This window comes from Sardina pilchardus, chromosome 14, assembly GCF_963854185.1.
Source record: "Sardina pilchardus chromosome 14, fSarPil1.1, whole genome shotgun sequence".
In the NCBI taxonomy this organism is placed as follows: domain Eukaryota; kingdom Metazoa; phylum Chordata; class Actinopteri; order Clupeiformes; family Clupeidae; genus Sardina; species Sardina pilchardus.
The window spans coordinates 18,295,515-18,314,446 of NC_085007.1; the positions used below are offsets into that span (position 1 = coordinate 18,295,515).

The 18,932-nt window shown below is 50.4% G+C and overlaps 1 protein-coding gene across 1 annotated transcript in view; it reads left to right on the forward strand.

Moving 5' to 3' along the window:
• tnksa (tankyrase, TRF1-interacting ankyrin-related ADP-ribose polymerase a) overlaps nucleotides 1–18,932 on the forward strand; it is a 107,301-nt gene that overhangs the window by 29,409 nt on the left and 58,960 nt on the right. Inside the window, exons 4-5 of the mRNA XM_062553923.1 lie at nucleotides 14,248–14,284; nucleotides 18,220–18,295. Coding sequence (XP_062409907.1) covers nucleotides 14,248–14,284; nucleotides 18,220–18,295 — 113 coding nt within the window. The remainder of the gene's footprint in view (nucleotides 1–14,247; nucleotides 14,285–18,219; nucleotides 18,296–18,932) is intronic.

The following is an 18,932-nucleotide window of genomic DNA, read 5'->3' on the forward strand; positions in this document are numbered from 1 at the left end:
GCTCATCTCTCGGCTCCTCCGTTTCCAGCGGGAGCACCATGGCTGGGGGCCGGACCTGTGAGACCTGCGAGGGGAAGAGAGGCATCTAATGCAGGACTGCGTGCGGTGCAGGCTCAGCCAGGCTCCGACTTTAAAGCCACAGTGGTCCCTAGGGAGAGCTCTTTTTCTTGCGGCACACAGAGCTAATTGCCCCGGGAGCAGATATCATAAGCCTTAGAGTGTGTGTGTGTGTGTGTGTGTACGCAGAGAGAGATGGAGTGTATGCTGTGCCTGAACGGAAGCTGTGTGTTGGCATGGTAATGGGGATCACAGTGCCCCCCAGTGGGTATGTGGGTTGTGTATTTGTTTGTGTTTATACTGTTTGTGTGGAAGGAAGACTACTGTTGGGAACAAAAGGGCCATTATCTGTATGGACCTCAGTCTTTTGCCTTTGTAGATATGTTATGCGTTTAAGAGACTTCTTTTTCCCTATCAAGAAAGTTTTCCTGGAATTTCCTCAGCTGAATTCAGCTTTGCCTACATTTCTAACTTCTGACTAAGATCTGTTGATATAAGAACTGTTTTATTATCATAGTTACAGTACAGGCAGGTAGTTAGATCGAAGTTATCTAGATAGAAGCAAGGTTTTTTTGGGATTGTCCAATCAGAGGTGAGGTTTAGTAGACGCTCGGGTGATCACAGGAAGGAAATCAGAGGTGCTTGAGGCTGCCAAACACATTTAGGTTGTCACGGGAGAAGTACAGGGCACTACTGAACCGCACTGGACGCTTGGCGCCCTCTGTGCAAACTGGCACGAGTGCTTGCCAACCCCAGCCCACCCCCACCATGGGCATATTCTCACCTATTGCGCTGTAAGCTGCTCGCAAAGCAGAAGTGGGTGTCAATGGGCCCTCTGTGCCCATGAGTGCCAATTCCCAGAGCGGTGCCAGCCTGAATGCCCCTCACCCATCTCCATGGCTTGCGATTGAGGAACTGCGTGTTAAAGGAGGGGGTGGGGGGGGGGGGTCAATTGAACAGGGAAAGATTGGAGAACTATGGATAATAGAAGAGAAAGAGGTGAGAGGTGGCGAAGGGGTGAGAGAGAGGGGGTTGGTAGAAAAGCGAGGAGACCGAGCAAAGGAAGTCTGTCTGTCTGCCTGCCTGTGTGTGTGTCTGTACGTGTGTGTGTGTGTCTGTCTGTGTGTAAGACTGTGTGTGTGTGTGTGTGTGTGTGTGTGTTAATGATTAGAAGTTGGCTGTGAATAGTCTGCGCTGGATAACAGCGCCCGCTTACCTTGCCGTATTATTCCCCTCCTAACAAACGGGCCTTCCTTTGGATTAGTGTCTGCTCATTCATCCAGCCAGATGAGTTCGCCCCGTCACAAAGCGGCGCGAACATAGACGGGGACTTTACCAAACGCCAATTCCTTTCAATCCACCCCCACCGCCCCATTATTAATTCCCTTTCCTATTCTCCTCAGAGCAGATTTTCTGCACCTTTGCTTCCTCCCTTTCATCCAGATCCTGCATAGGTCTAACCCAACCCCAACCCCAACCCCCCCATCACCCCACCACCTCCATCCTCGCTGCCGCTGCCACCAGCAGCACACACACAACCCGCGCCCCCCTCACCCCCACCCCACCCCAGATCAGCAAAGTCTCCTCTTATACCCTGCATGAGGAGGATAAACCTCTTATTGCAGGGAAAAACATAATCCCTTTTTGCATGCCCATGTTGCAGCTATATTACAGGCCGGTGGGGGAGTGTCGTTTGTGTGCAGCGCTGTGATTATGATTGCTGTTGGGGAGGGTGGGCGAGACACCCACGACAGCGCTGGAGACACACGAAGCCTGTGTTTATGTTTGCGTATTCTGGAGCTGTGTGCGAGAGAGGGGGGAGAGAGAGAGAGAGAGAGGGAGAGAGAAAGAATGTGAGAAAATTCTGAAGGGAGAGATTGAGGGATGTGGAGCTGGGAATGTAGTGTATCCAGCTGATTCTCTCATCAAATACACACACATGCACACACGCACACTCATACATACACTATCTCTTTCCCCTCTCTCTCTCTCTCTCTCTCTCTCTCTCTCTCTCTCTCTCTCTCTCTCTCTCTCTATCTTTCTCACACACACACACACACACACACACACACACACACACACACACACACACACACACACACGGCAGCTCTAATCTCTGGAGCCAGGTGGAGTTCTGGCCTGTCCTTTGTGTCACACAGCTAAAGCCTGTCAGGCCAAAAGAAGACTCCCGTCTCGGACAATTTTTTAACGCCAGGCTTGAAAGTTCCAGGGCCCCTCATCTCCTTCCCCCGCTATTCCCCCCACCTTCCCTGTGCCTGGAGAGAGAGACACGTCTTTCTTAATTCTAATCCCCTCTTTAAAAACGATCAAACGGCGCCAAATGTTGTTATTCTTTTTTTTTTCAAGCATTGACGTCATCAGAAACCTCATGACTCACCTGTATTTTCAGTGCAATTAACAGAGCGCAAGTCATTTCGACGTTTGTTGTTGCACCTAAATTTAATGCTTGTGCTCGGAGGCGAGAGACCTGAACGAGAGTCGTACCTGAACCGGGTGCTACCAGCTGTGGTGGGGAAACAGGTGTTGGGCTGAAGCATCTGTGCTGGAGTTCCACATGCTTCTGTTTGTGGATGTGTGCAAAATGCTTCATTCGAGATGTTTCATGTTCACAAAAGCATGGGTCTGCGTGGGTGTGTCTATGTGTGTCTTGCGGGAGAGCATTGCTGAAGTTCAGATAGGGCAAGAAAAATCAATGTTCTTTAATGAAAAACAACAGATTTCCTTTTAGAAAAAATAGAGCCACATGATGCTGTTTCAATCAAACATGTTTTCTTGGAATTGCCTTGGAATTAGAAATTCTTTTTAATCTTAAAACAAGGCTTCGTTTTTTTCCGGATGGCCCTGAAGGGCCTGCGGCATTGACTTTAGCAACCGGTGACTACATCACTTAATATTTGCGAGAGTGTTGCTCTGTCTGTAGGTGTGTCTGATGTCATTTGTCTGACGGTGGCTGATTCGTAGCCGTCCTCCGTTCTGACAGCCCATTGATTACAGGCCGCGGCTCTGGCGGCTGTCGTTCGATTGGCTGGCTGATGAATACGCGGAGCGCTGAGATTTTAGCCCCGCGCGCTCTCATCCATCTTCATCGCCTCGGCCGTCACTCACGCGGTTGCCATGAGAACGTGCAGATGCCTGGTGGTGAGGAGTCATTTTTTTCCCGCCTGCCTGCTGTTGGAGCCTTCTCCATCTTTCCTCTCTTCTCCTCTCCTCCTCTCACCATCTTTCCTCTCTTCTCCATCTTTCCTCTTCTCCTGTCCTCCTCTCTCCATCTTTCCTCTCTTCTCCTCTCCTCCTCTCTCCATCTTTCCTCTCTTCTCCTCTCCTCCTCTCACCACCTTTCCACTTCTACTCTCCACTCCACTCAACATCTTTCTTCTCCTCTCCTCCTCCCACACCGTTTTTCTTCTCTTCTCCTCTTCCTCTCACCATCTTTCTTCTCCTCTCCTCTTCCTCTCCTCTTCCTTCTCTTCCTCTCCTCTCACCATCTTTTCTCCCTTCTCCTCTCCTCTCCTCTCCTCTCCTCACCCTCCTTTCTCTCCTCTCACTGTCTTTTTCTCGTCTCCTCCTCTCTCGCCATCTTTCCTCTCACCTACTCTCTGTGCTTGTCTTTCTTCCTCCTTCTCTTTTCCTTTGGACTTCTCACCATCTACTCTTCTCCATCCGTTCCTCTACATCCCCCTCTTCTACCGCTCCCCCATCCTCTCCTCTCCTCTACTTCACCCTTCTCCGTGCTGGTCTTTCTTCCTCCTTCTCTTTTCCTTTGGACTTCTCACCATCTACTCTTCTCCATCCGTTCCTCTACATCCCCCTCTTCTACCGCTCCCCCATCCTCTCCTCTCCTCTCCTCTACTTCACCCTTCTCTCCGTCTCTCTCCTCTACTTTCCTCTCTCCGTCTCTCTCCTCTCCACCCCCCTCGTGCAGCCTGGCCCTGGTGCCAAGAGCAGCAGACGGATGCACTGATGGAGGTAACCAGCCTGCTGACACCCTTCCCAGTGACGGAGCAGAGATGGTGCGAGCGGGCCAGAGAGCTTGACTCCTCCAAACAGAGCTTCCTACTTTTCTCTCCACCGCCCTTGGTTTCATTCACTCTTTTCATAAAGCCTCTCTTGTCACCTCTTTCATCACCTTTCTTGTCCTTTTCTGTCTTTCGTACAGTCTTTCTGTCCTTCTTTCTGTCTTTTTTTCCCCCTCCTCGTCTTTGTTCTATAATATCCATTTTGTCTTTGTGTTCTCCCTTCCCTCCCCTTTCTCTCCATTTCACTTTTCTTTTGTTCCCATTATCTATCTACCTGTCTCTCTCCGTCTCTCTCACTGATGTTTTTCTCCAGTCCCTCTGATGGAGAGGAAAGTGATTCATCTTTCCTGTGCTATCTGTTGCCCTTGGTGGCCATTATCATCCGGCTGTAATTGCCTAGTTTTACACATGGCTGGGCGGCCTGTGAGAGGGATGGTAGGCAGGGCTGGGATGCGGTGGGCTCATATAGGGGGGCACACACACACACACACACACACACACACACACACACACACACACACACACACACACACACACACACACACACACACACACACACACACAGAGCACAGAGCACACACACACACACACACACAGAGCACAAAATAATGAGCTCGCTGATGGGGCTACCCCTAGTCAGCAGGAATCTAGAAGGCAAGGGGAGGGAGCAAAAGAGCAGCCTTCTGTGGACTCTGGTTCACCTTGAGACTGCTCATGCTTGAGTTGGAGCAGTTGTTTAGGGGAGTGCACATGGCTATTTAAAGACTCACGAGAGTAGCCTATATTGTAATGCATTGCACATGGTCCTGTTTTCATTAGAGGACTTTCTCTCTGTTTATGTGTCTGTTAGTGGCACGCTTGCAGGAAGTATCTCTGATAATGGCGCGCTGTTGGTGCTTAAGTTGCACTGTGTATTGCTAAGAGTATTTTGTCGCAGTCAGCAGTAAAGAGCTTTGTTAAAAACTAGCTGTCGTCATTTCGGAAGAGGGAGCATCCCAATGCACTAGTTCCCGCAGTACCAACTCTACCCAGCAGAGATTTTTATGTTGTCATAGTCATTGGGAGTCCCTGAAACACCGCAAGGAGGGTTTGATGGCTGTGTTGTTGGACGAGCTCGTCGGATTGCGAGGTTGTTCCACTGTGTAGCCTCCTCGACGAGAGGCGCTCGGATAAACTTTGGGTTGGTGCCCGCTACGACAAACACGGGCACGCTTTAGCAAGCAAGTACATTTGTCTTCATGTAATGGCCATCTGTTTCCCCGCAATACTCTCCAGAGCCAGCGGATGGAGCATGGGGGGGGGGGGGGGCAGAGGAAAACAATGTTTGCCCAGTCGCCGAGGTGTTTATGCAGGACACTAGCCAAGGCTACCTGCCCCAGCTGTCTCCTGGAATGTCGGTCCACCTGTCAGACCATTTACCGCTGGCGCTGAGAGGGACAAATCAGTTTTGAAGAACTGTGTGTGTTATTTAAATCAGATTGTTTTACTGGTTAAGCAGTCTGCTGGCTCTCTGTGTTCGTTAGGAACAGCCTTTGATGGTTTATGTTCTGCCACTTTCATGCAAACGTCATATGCGGCCCAAAGAGAAGCAAACTTTTGTGTGAAAAGGATTGTAGCAGAAGGGACAAAAGTCAGAAATCAAGTAGATTTTTCTATTGTTCCCCCAGACTTCTAAGTTATTACACTATGTTCCTCATTTGGTGTGTCCAGGAGGACCTTCTTACTGCATGAATCCCATCTCTCCCTATCCTACTGAACCTAAACACGTTTGATTTAGGTGATAATTTGTGAGGATGGTGATCAGGTGACTTCCATTAGGTATGGAAAGGAGGAGACACCAAGAAAAAAGGTCCTTGGCTGCTCCTGTGGCTCCCTTTTAAACAGGGCAGAGCCAGAGAGACACTCCTACAGTCTCTTACTGCCCCAGAGAACCAGCTCTTGAGGCTGGTCGTCAGAGACAGACTCTCCATGTTCCGGCTTCTCGCTCCAGTGGCCGGCAGCACAACCCAGAACTTTCCCATTTGGAGTCGCTGACCCCTAACTGGAGGTCCAGGGTGTTTGTCTAAATTGCGCTCCCTGTGAAGCAATCATCAGGCCTTCACACCCATTCAGAGGCTCCATCCATCTTCCTCCCCTTCACTGCTGTGGAGAGCACTCTCCAGACGCTACTACGCTCTCCTGTCTTGCCCTTTTCCTGTGCAGGTGAGCCAGCTGGAGATAAGGAGGAAGCTTTTAGTTCTCCCTCATTCAGTGTATAACAATAACTAACTCAGTTCATCTGAATGGGCGATTGCTTTTACGCGATGCTCAATGGGGCAGTATTTGTGTCAGATACATTTGGTATCATTGTTGGCAAATGTTAGCCAACATGGATAGAGGGGAACAGGGATGTTTATCCCTTTGTCCCCAAAACATCCCTTATCTAGAAATACTCCAATTTCGATCTATTAATCCTCTTAGGAACGCAATTGGGTAAATACAGTAGCTCTGTCAGTAAGAGGGTGTGTTTATGCGCCTCTCTGTCGGTCTGTCTGTCTTGCTGTCTGTCTCTCTGTCTCTCTGTCTCTCTGTCTCTCTGTCTCTGTCTGTCTGTCTGTCTGTCTGTCTGTCTATCTGTCCGTCCGTCTGTCTCTGTGTCTGTGTGTTTGAACGTCTATTGTCTGAACTGCAGGCTGCCCACATTCTTCTCTCTGCTGTAATTGCCGTGCCCCGTACCGGAGAGGTGAGCTGCTCTTATTTCAGCTGGGGAGCTGTCAGGAAGCCAAAGAGTTCGCTTCAGCGCCACCATGTACATTACTTTTTTATGATTCCTTTTCCTCCTCAACACGGAATTGTGTGGGGGAGCTGTCATAAACCAGAGACGCTGGATAGACAGATAGGCTATTGCAAAAAGCCAGGGAGACTGGTGGATGGCGAGGCAAGGCATTGGCCTGCATTAATGACCATCAAGACCGGATAGAATCTTCCGGAAATCAGAGAATCAGTGTGATCACTCTCTGTGATGCTAATACTGGCTGTATTATATGCATGCTAACTTCCCTCCTAATGAAATTCGTTGTAATTATATTACAGTTGTGACCGTGGGGGCAAGACGGGATCAAAATGCGTGAAATTGCTTGGGATGCAGTTGGTCCCCTGAAATGGGACTTGGTGTTTTCAAAAACAGAAGAAAAAAAACACGGAAAAAAAAGCCTTAATTGGGGTGAAAGTACAGCAAACAAAATTCCTTAGCTAAACAAAGTCATAACTGCATACTTTTTTTTTTTTTTTTTTTAATCTTCTGCAAATGGCCTCCTTATTGGTCGGCAAGTTAATCAAGTCCCTCTTTTCCGAGTGGACCCTGGGCACTTGTGGTCTTTTGGCCGCTGAGATGAACCCTGCTGCCTTTAATGATGTTCCGGAGTCACTGGGGAGGGCCCGAGCGGCCGGCGCGAGGTCGGGGGGTCGTGTCCCAGATGGAGTGCCCTCTGCTGGGAAAGGCCTCCGGGTTCTGCCCCCCTCCCCTCCTGCGGTTCTCCGGCCCTTGGGCCCTCGGGCCCTCGGCTAGGCCAGCAGCGAGCCTTCCGCGTTCTGCTCCGGAGCCCTGCTAATTAAGATATGGCACTTCAGTGGTGTGCAGCAGCTCGAGGAAATACAGCAAGACAGCCCCATAAAAATGAACGCAATAATGCAGCAGTTTTCTGCATTATCATCCTCTGCAGAGGGGCGTCTTAATTCTTATCTCATACAACAGGAATATTTCTATGCATGCTGCATTTGGGTTTGCCCCCCCTCCCACCCCCCGCCTTAAATAGGATATGGTGATTATGATACAATGATGGCGAAAGTAATTAGCAAAAAATAAAAGTGCTTGCATGTTCACGAAGGGGAAAATTGCCTTGGCCTCTGGACAGGAGTTTGTTGCACCCACTGGTGCCACCGAGAGTGTTTGCTGTTGTCTCTGTGCAGCCTGCTGCTTTATTCTGCGCTATCTGTCGACGGGGCTGTCAGCCGCTCTCCACAGGTCTCTTAATTCACTCATCTTTTTGCATGAGGGTGGAATCAGGACAGGCCTGCCATTGCCACCTGAGGCTGTGTGCAGGGAACACTCAGACAGTGGAGGAAGCAGCCGCAGCAGATAAACTCAGAAGTGCCAAGTGCCTCTTTAATCAGACACACACACACACACACACACACACTCCCCCCAAGACACACGGTTAGTAACCTCCTCACGCATCAACATACGCTTCCACATAAACACGCTCACCCCATCGCACACACACATGCAAAGATATACATACACACTCACTCCCCTACACATACACACTCACCTTTGCAGTACACACACACACACATACTCAAATACACTCTCTTACCCCCTCACATACGTGCACACTTACACACTTAACTCTAGTTTTTCCATCAGTACGGTTTGTCAAGAAACGAAACACTACATGACTAGAGGGGTGTTTAAAAAGCAACATTGCCAAAAAAAAACCCCGCATCATTCTCGCGTTTTTGATGTTTGTGAATTTATATTCTGAGTGCATCTCGAAGCCTTTGAAGATGATAGAAGTCCCCAGATTTCATCGACTCCTTCTCCTCCTTCTCCTCCACTCTCTATCCCTCCTTCCCCCTATTCCCTTCTTCCTCCTTGGCCCCGTTCGCTGGGTGAGGGGAGCCAGGTCGAGGGCACGCGTGTTAACACTTCCACTCAGACTTCAGTCAGTAAGTCTGTGTTGAGCAGAGCTGAGCTGAGTTGAGCGTTGCTGTGCTATGCTGTACCGTACTGAGCTGGGCTGAGCTGACCTGGCCTGTGTATATATTCTCTCTCTCTCTCTCTCTCTCTCTCTCTCTCTCTCTCTCTCTCTCTGTCTCTCCCTCCCCCTCTCTCCCCTGACCACTTGAGCGGATGCCAAGCGGCGTGCTAGTTTGATGTGTGGCTCGGCTATTAGAGGCTGGTCAGTCTCTGCCTCCCCAGGCCTGTTATGTTTACTGCTCCGCATCGCTGATCCCAGTTCTTCCACTCCACACACACACACACACACACACACACACACACACACACACACACACACAGATGAACACACAATGTATATAGCACCATTTTTGTGCAAAATTGCTCGACAAACATTCACACACACACACACACACACACACACACACACACACAGAGGAACACACAATGTATGTAGCACCATTTTTGCGCAAAATTGCTCGACAAACACACACACACACACACACACACACACACACACACACACACACACACACACACACACACACACACACACACGTATATGTCCATGCTCATGCACACCGAGATATACCGCCTTACTCATTGCCAGCTGCCTGCAGTCACATGTCCAGTGGGAGGGTGAGCATGGCCATATGGGTTGTTTGGGTCAGGGCCATATGGGTTGTTTGGGTCAGGGCCATGTGCGCCATATCCAGCGCTTGGCCAGTGTAGTTTCATCTGAGGTATTTCATAGGTATGCTGGCCAACAACAAAGGCCAGTATCCATATAGATTTACACTTGTCCCTCAAGCGTTTATTTTATTTATTTATTTTAATTCTCTCCACAGTTGTGCACACGCTAATCTAGAGCTGTGTCATGGTGTGACGTTGTTTTCAGTTTCAGCAAAATGAAATGTGTTTTCCTGGGGAACGGTTGTCACTGGCAAAAACACTGGAGAAAGAAATGGCTGCAAAATTAAAAATGTAGGCACATGGTGGCCATTTTTGTTGCCACCTGCAGCTTTGTACAAGATTTATATTTCTACTACTATGCTGTGGTAGAACAGAAGGCATGATCATCACCTTGCATCAACCCTTGGTGAGCACTTGGTACTCATTTTATAGTTATTTGACCGCACCAAATCAAATTATGCTATTAGTCACTGAGGATGGCACGGAATAGAATGCAGGTTTTCATGTTAGGCTGTAGCGATGTTGTCGGCCTAAGTGTCTCTGTGTTTGGACTTGATGGGAATGAGTTAGGAGTGTAAATTTGAACGCAGGTCTGCTCCGGAGGGGGAAGCAGACATTTGCATGCATCTTAGTGAGGGCTTACGTAAGTGCCTATCCCAGATTCAGCGCTCAAACACCACTGGTGCCCTCTCTGTCCTCACAGTCAGCACTATCACACACACACACACACACACACACACACACACACGTACACACATACACACACACACACACACACACACACACACACACACACACACAGTCATAAGCACAGACATATGTACAGACACGGTCTCTCCCTCTTTCCCTCTCTCTCTCTGTCTCTCTGTCTCTCTCTCTGTCTCTCTCTCTGTCTTTCTTTCACTCACACAAACACGCAACACAACGCACACACAAAAGTAACCCATACACATATACACCACAGCGCGCGCACAACACGCAAGTCTGTCTGAGTAAACATGCCCAGAATGTTGCCCTCTGGCTACGTGGCTGGCTTTGTCAATTGACCATGAATCATGTATACTGTTTACCAGCTGTGGGAGCGCACAGCGCGCTGGCAAATGTGCCCCGACAGTAAGCGTTCCCAGAGAGTCGGGGAGTCTTCTCCGTGAACTCGGCAGTTAATTGCGGGCGGCTGGAGGCTGGAGGCTGGCCGGAGTGAGGGGAGCGGGCACCGTTGGCAGGGCGGAGCGGCTCTGCCATGCCTGACCCTCGACGGCTGGCATAGGGCTAATAGCGCTGTGATTCTATTAGGGGGGGGGGGGGGGGAGAGGCTGGCAAAGTTGGCAGCCTGTGTATTAATGGTCCTCCCAGCCCTCTAGATTTGTTGGCTGTGCCATCTGTTGTTTTTCCCCCCTCTTTCTCTCTCTCTCTCTCTCTCTCTCTCTCTCTCTCTCTCTCTCTCTCTCTCTCTCTCTCTCTCTCTCTCTCTCTTTTCTTAAAAAAAAATCCCTCGCTTTGTCAATAATGTCACTTAGCAATGTGCAGGCAGTAGATCCGCTCAGTGTCAGGCGATATCATCTGGTCGCGGGGTGCAGGGTTGGGGTGGGGTTGTGGCGGGGTTGTGGCAGTAGGGGGTAGTGGTGGTGATGCAGAGGAAAAAGATTCTCTGTTTGTGTGTGTCTGTTTGTGTGTGTGTGTGTGTGGTGCACACACATATTGACTAGAGCCTTTTTTGTTTTCATAAAATGCTTCTTGTGTCCTGTTTGTCCCTGCCCTTAGCTATTAGAGTTTAAGATCTTGCTGCGCCACACACCCACACACACCCACACACACCCACACACACCCACACACACCACACACACACACACACACACACACACACACACACACACACACACACACACACACACACACACAATGCAGGCACCTCTCAGGTCTTAAAGGAGTCAGGCTCACTGTAATTTATGACGGCCATTAAATCACTGCTTCCTAAGCCTGTCCATGCCTGTGTTGCTCTACAGCAGGCTCCCCAGTAGAGCTGCCATTTCACCTGCATGCCATAACCATCCTCTTACTATAACCATCCTCTTACTACAGTATAACCATCCTCTTACCATAACCATCCTCTTACCATAACCATCCTCTTACTACAGTATAACCATCCTCTTACCGTAACCATCCTCTTAGTACAGTATAACCATCCTCTTACCGTAACCATCCTCTTAGTACAGTATAACCATCCTCTTACCATAACCATCCTCTTACCATAACCATCCTCTTACCATAACCATCCTCTTACTACAGTATAAACATCCTCTTACCTTAACCATCCTCTTACGTTAATCATCATCTTACGTTAACCATCATCTTACCATAACCATCCTCTTACCATAACCATCCTTTTACCTTAACCATCCTCTTACCTTAACCATCATCCATTACCATCATCTTCATCAGTGTGATCTTTATCACATGTGCTTCTGCAGGGTAGTTGGTTGCCAGGTGGAGACGGGATTGTTTTGTTCTGTTGTGATGGAAGTGTGTGTGTGTTCTTTGTGTCTCTGGGGGAAGAGGCAGGGAGGGTAGGGCAACACTCAATAGAGGCAAGGGAGTGGTCCCTTTAGGTGGTTAAGGGGTGTGGGCAGCGATGAGGTGTGTGTGTGTGTGTGTGTGGGTGTCTGTGTGTTTTAATAATGCATCGTTGCTGCCAAAGCCTTTGAAGGAACTGACTCCCGTTAGTAGCAGCACCTCTCAGTCGGAGAGCTCGTTCTGCTAGCGGAGAACGAGAGACCGAGAACTCCCCTCTGTGTCTCTCTGTTCTCTCTCTCCTTCACTCTCTCTCTTTCATTCCTCAAACTTCCCTTCCTTGCTCTCTCGCTCTGGTCAGTGGGGCCTTTCGGGCCTCCGCCGGACGGACCCCATGATGGGTGCCGCCTCCCCGTTGCCCCTCTCTCTTTATCTGTGTGTGTGTGTGTGTGTGTGTGTGTGTGTGTGTGTGTGTGTGTGTGTGTGTGTGTGTAATGAGGCCCTGGGATGTTAGTAGCCCTGTCATGTCGATGCAGGCTGCTGTGACCCAGCTGGGGGTGAACCAAACAAGACAAAAGGCGCCACACAAACAAGCCCCAGCTCTAGTTGGAGCCTCAGTGTTTTAGCCTCTGTGGTTTGTTTTCTCGCTCTCTCTCTCTCTCTCTCTCTCTCTCTCTCTCTCTCTCTCTCTCTCTCTCTCTCTCTCTCTCTCTCTCTCTCTCTCCCACTCTCTCTCTCTCTCCCTCTCCCTGTCTCTCTTTCTCTCTCTCATCACTCCTTTTTCATTTTGGTTGTCTGCTTTTTTATTGTTGGCCATTTCCCCCCCTCTCATCTCCGTCAATCCCCCATGCTGTCAAATCCATCTAGAGATATGCTCTCTCTTGTTCCCTCTCCCTCCCCTTCTCCCTCGCTTTCTTTCTCTCATCCATTTATCCATTCTCTCTCTCTCTCTCAGTACCTCTTTCATGAATTCCTTCTTTTGCTTTCTTTCATTCCCTTTCTTTCTCTGTCGCTCTCTGTCTCTGTTAGTCTTTGTGCATCTTTTCACTCTCCCCCTCTTCCTTTCTCTCTCTCTCCCTCTCTCTCTCTCTCTCTCTCTCTCTCTCTCTCTCTCTCTCTCTCTCGCCATCTCTCTCCCTCTCCCTCTCTCTCCCTCTCTTGCCATCTCCCCCCCCCTCCCCTGGCAGCCGGAGCACATGTGGGGGTGGGGAAGGAGCTGGCCGCTGAATGAGCGCCGTCTCTCAGATTGGCCGCGAGTGCCGAGAGGGGGGAGGGGCGGAGGGTGGGATCATCTCATCTGCTTATTATTTATTTATTTATTTATTTATTTATTTGCCCTCCTCCCCCTCACACCCCCCCATCCTCTGTCATCTGCTATCCACAGCAACGGCTCCTCCCCCCCTCCCCCCCATCTCTGTTGTTTTCTCTGCTATAAGCACGGAGGGGTGGGGGGTGGGACGAAGCAGTGTGTGTGTGTGTGTGTGTGTGTGTGTGTGTGTGTGTGTGTGTTTGATGGAAGTGAGGAAGGGGGGTTTGTTGCCAGAGCCGTGAGCTGTACGTGTGTGCGTTAACTGTCTGCGCCTGCGTGTGTGTGTGTGTGTGTACGTCTAGAAGGGGCCATGTGTGTGTGCCGATCGCTGGTCTGCCGGTCGGAGGCGAGCGCTTTTAATTGTTTCCCTTCCGTGGCGGAGCGCCGCTGAGTTGAGTTGGTGCTCAGTTGAGTTTAAAGGGGGAGGCAGCAGGAAGGATGCTGCCGTTGCTGCTACTGCCGCTGCTGCGCTGTGCGATGCTTCTGCCTGCCCATTGTGTCGGCACGGCGACGGCAGGGATGGTGCTGATGCTGTGAGCTCAGGGGCTGCCCAACGTCAGCGCGCGCGCATCGCTTCAGACACAAGGAGGCTGCGCTGCTAACACACACACAGAGGAAGAGAGAGAGAAGGGGGGGAGCGAGAGAAACAGAGGGAGAGAGAAGCAGCTAGCCTCGCTCCTTCTGTGTGTGTGTGTGTGTGTGTGTGCTTGTGTGTGTGTGTGTGTTTGGTTCTGGGGAACAGCACTGGATGTTATGGTTGTGTGTGTGAGTGTCTCAGCGAGAGTGAGAGACAGACAGCGTGAGTGTGTGTGACTGAGTTTGTGTGTGTGTGTTTGTGTTCACCGTGGCTCTGGCTTCGTACTGCTGCTGCTGTGCCTCTCTCCTCCTGCCCGCCTCTGACACCATGATTTTTTGCAATCACCTAGGCGAATACAAGAAGGACGAACTCCTGGAAGCCGCTAGGTGAGTACAAGCCTTTAAATGTCCCCTCTCTCTCTCTCTCTCTCCCCCTCCCCCCTTCTTTTCTCTTTCTTCTCTCTCTTCCCTCGCTCCCTCCCCTTCTCCCTGTCCCCCTCGGTGTTCTCCCAACAGGTATTGTGTTTGTGTGTTAGCTCTGTTGTTAGCATCCTCATGCTTGTCTTTTCTAAGCAACAGCAGGGCCAGGAATAGTCCGATTTGTGTTTGCTCAGAGGTTGTGTTTTTTTTTTTTCTTTTTTCTTTTTTTGTAATGTTCGGCCAGCTAAAGATTAGAGGCTTATGTCTGCTGTTTTTTCCCCTGGAAGGAGGGGGTTGGGTTGGGAGCCGTCCATTTCGTTTGTTTACAACGCAGATATCGCTGTCAGCGCCGGGGACCCGAGTGTTTTTGCGGTCCGGCTCTCACATGCGAAGGTGTTTGCGAGCGCACGCAGCCGGCGATGTGTGTTTGTTGTGGCTAAACGAGCCGTTGACACCGGAACTGTCACACGCCAGTGTCCACGTCACAACCTGTTGTGGCATTGCTGCTGTTTGCCGCTTGCCACTGGAGGGTTTTTTTTCCTCGGAGGGGGGGCTGTTTCCCAGCACTTTTCTCCCAGTGACTGCTGCATGTTAGCAGTACTACCAGGCACTCTCCCTCTCTCTCCCTCTCCCCTGGCTGGCTCTGACTGCCGGAGTTGCGAGCGAGCCGCAAGGAAAGTCACGCCTGGAGATGCCGGCTGGCGCACAAAGGCTCCCCTGTCTTGGCACACACATCCGACCCATAGCGGTCAGCGCCGGCCCCGGCGATGGATGGACGGACGTTTGCCTTTCAGCGGCTCAGCGTGTCTCAGCAGCAAGAAAAGAGTGAAAACGGAGGGAGCAAGAGAGAGAAAGAGAGAGGAAGAGAGAGGGAGAGCGACGTGCCTCTCATGCCCAAGTGCCAACAGCCACCCAGCTGACACTCTCTCCCTTTCTCATTCCTCCCTGTTCTCTCTCTCTTTTTCTCCTTCTCTCTGTGTCCTCTTGTTTCCTCCTGCAGCCCTTAGCACAGGGCTTGGAAATACCCTCCCTGCAAGCTGATCATCAAAGACGTTCAGGGAGAGAAAGAGAGAGAGAGCGAGAGAGAGAGAGAGAAAGACCAGAGATGAAATATGGAGAGATGGAGAATGAGCGAGCCAGAGAGTGAGAGAGAGAGAGAGAGTGAGAGAGAGAAAAAGACAATGAGAGAAGTACAAAGGCTCGGCTGTAATTTGCTTTTACATGCTCGTTAAGTAAGAAGGCCCCTGATCGCGGGGGCTTCTGTATTTTTTTTTTTTGTCTTCTGATGTAAAGCGTTAAGTAGGTCTCCCCTCCACCTCCATCTCCACCTCCACCTCCACCTCCCACTTCCCCATCCACCACTGTGGGAGTGAAGGAGCCCTTTTGTCAGAGCTGCAGAGACCGCCGGGGTCAGTCAAACAGAGAGAGGCAGTCAGTCAGCTCCGAGCACGTGTGTGACTTGACTGACAGGTGGTGGGATCACAGCTCTAAAGGGTGTGTGTGTGTGTGTGGGTGGGTGTGTGTGAAGGAAGATATGTGCTGAAGAGGAGGAGAGCCAACATCAGACATCCACAGGCCTCTCGAGAAAGCTCCGAAAAAGCCGACAGGATTTTTTGGATTCTTCCTCTCTGCTTGCTGTGCCTCCTGACTATATTTTTTACTCTCTCCCTTTTTTTGGTCTCTTGGTTTGTGTTCATATTTTCTCTTGTTGTTCCCTCTATTCAGTTTCTCCCACAACCTGTGCTTTGGCCCTTTTGGCTCGTCCTACTCTTAAGCAGACTCCCATCTAAATGAACAATCTCCGCTTTTTTCACCGAAGCCACCTATCTGTGCTTCCCAAGTGATACGGGAGTGAGGGAGAGAGAAACGAGAGAGAGAGATTGCGAGCACGGCAAAGCGAGACAGAATTAATTAATCAGCTTTTTTTTTTGCAGAGCTCCATCAGATAAATGCCGGGGAGTAACAGAAAGCCCCTATTTTTCCTTAGTTTGCCAGCCGCAATAGTCAGCCTTCTTTTTCTTATTATCATCACTAGCCACACACACCCCAAACCCATCCGTCCATTTTAGCTCCTGCCACTGCGTACAGCATGGGGCAATCGGCGGGATGTTCCCAGCGAGGTCCTGGCTTGTGGTTAATAGCCGTCCAGGCATGTGCCAGTGAGCTGGCCGCTGGCCTCTGCGCCCTGCTGATAGCAAAGCTGCCGACATTTGTACACGGCCGCGATAAGAATCACAGGCCGACCGACGCGTATAAATGTGTTTTTCCTCCGCGCGGCCGCCGATGCTCCCACTGCATCGCAGATGCAACCAGGGTAAGCTCGGATCCGCCGTGACTTGACAGAAGGTGATACCGCAGAAGGAGACGGGCGATATTTACGAGGGATTTTTGGAGGCTAGTCCAACAGTGCTTTAATGCTGGTGTGATTTACGCCCCTGCTGCACTTGTTGTTGCATTGCATGAAAGCTTTGTGCGAACGACAGAAAAAATGTGAGCATAAATAGTGGGGCCAAGGCATTTATGCCCATTGGTTAGACATTTCTGCGTCCCTCAGAAACTCTTCCAAGCCAATGGCTCCGCCCATAGCCTAACACCTATGGAGTCCTGTTGTTAAAGCTCCTCCCATAGCCTAACTCCTGTAGTTGAGGCTCCTCCCATAGCCTAACTCCTGTTATTGAGGCTCCTCCCATAGCCTAACTCCTGTTGTTGAGGCTCCTCCCATTTGCTAACTCCTGTTATTGAGGCTCCTCCCACAGCCTAACTCCTGTTGTTGAAGTCCCTCCCATGGCTTAACTCCTGTTGTTGAGGCTCCTCCCATTGCCTAACTCCTGTTGTTGAGGCTCCTCCCATTGCCTAACTCCTGTTGTTGAAGCCCACCGCAGTGGGACCAGGTGTTTGGGTCTCAGATTCCCTTTCAACTGGGTTCCTGCATTGACCTCTGAGCTCTGGGCTCTGCAGAGTGGACTCTTACAGTCCTGCAGTGTGCATGCCCTGGATCGGATAGACACGAACACACACACACACACACACACAGGCACACACTGTACGGCTCCAGAAGGCACAGCTGTGGAAGTCCCCTCCTCCCTCCCTGTGACCAGGGCGCCACGTTGGAGGCTAATGTCCCCAAATGAAGACTAATGAGGGTTGAGGGTGCACTCACACTCTCTCCAGCTCACCACCGCTGTTTACTGTAGGTGAGCCACCTCTGCATTTTTTGAGGGGGGCACATTAAATAAGCCCTGTGCCGGCTGCTTTATCTTTTTGGCACGCTCAGGTAGTTTTGGAACCCCCCCCCCCCCACACACACACACACTTCCCACTTATTTCCTCTCCTGCCCCTCTCTTCCTGTCTTCCCCTCTCTCTCTCTCTCTCTCTCTCTCTACCACTCCTCCTCCTCTTCTCTCATCCCCGTCCCTCCACCCGGTTCTCTTCTCTTCCCTCCTCCGCTCCGCTCCACTCTTTATGTAATGTATGGTTGTTGTCTGCCTGCATGGATTGTGTAGGAAGCGAGCTCTTCTCTTCTCTCCTACCCAGGATGGGATGTGTGTGTGTGTGTGTGTGTGTGTGTGTTTGGTCTTTGTTCTTCCTCAGTATGTGATGTGATGTGATATGATGTGATGTGATGTGGTGTGTGTGTGTATGGTCTTTGTTCTTCCTCTGTGTGTGTGTGTGTGTGTGTATGGTCTTTGTTCTTCCTGTATGTGAAGAGTGAGACGGTGTGTGTGTGTGTGTGTGTGCATGTGGTCTTTGTTCTTCCTTAGTTTCTCTGTGTGTGTGTGTGTGTGTGTGTGTGTGTTTTGTGTTGTGGCTTCTCCTCTGTGTGCAGAGCAGTGTAGTTGTGTAAGTTAATGCATGGCATGCTCTCCTCCTGTCTTCTCTGTGGCGGACGCCTCTCCTCCAGGAGCGGCAATGAAGAGAAGCTCATGGCACTGCTCACGCCCCTCAACGTCAACTGCCACGCCAGTGACGGCCGCAAGGTGAGAACGCACACACACACACACACACACACACACACACACACACACACTACCAAACCTGGCAGGGTCTTGTCCTGTCTTTTCACACCAGCTGGACTCTCCTCTCGTCTCCCATCCCTTTCATCCCTACACTGGACTCCAGCAGCCCAAAGTGAACCATGTACTTTCACACAGAGTGAGAAGACTTGATCTCTCTCTCTCACACACACACACACACACACACACTCTGTAAACCCTGTGTTCTCAGTGGTTCTGCGATTGCACCTTAAAGCACACTTGGTGCAAGGACGCCAGTTGCTGCAGGATGTAAAGTCATGTGGCCACTGACGCCAGTCGGTTAGCACGAGCCCAGGAGCAGCTCAGCGGCAGATTTCCTGATGTGAAACCAGCAGGTCATTCAAGAGGACCAGCCAATAGAGACAAACGAATCAGCGAGCGTCTCTTTAAACCTTAAAGCCACACTCCTGGCCGTCTTACTGCGGGGACAATCACACCATGTTTACATGATTTAGAGAGTTAAGGTGATGCTGCGTGTGTGTCTCTCTGTTTGTGTGTGTGTGTGTGTGTTTCTGCTTCTGTCTTGTTGGAGCAGTTCCGCACTAAAGTGGTGAATAATTCAAAATGAAGAGCGCAGCCT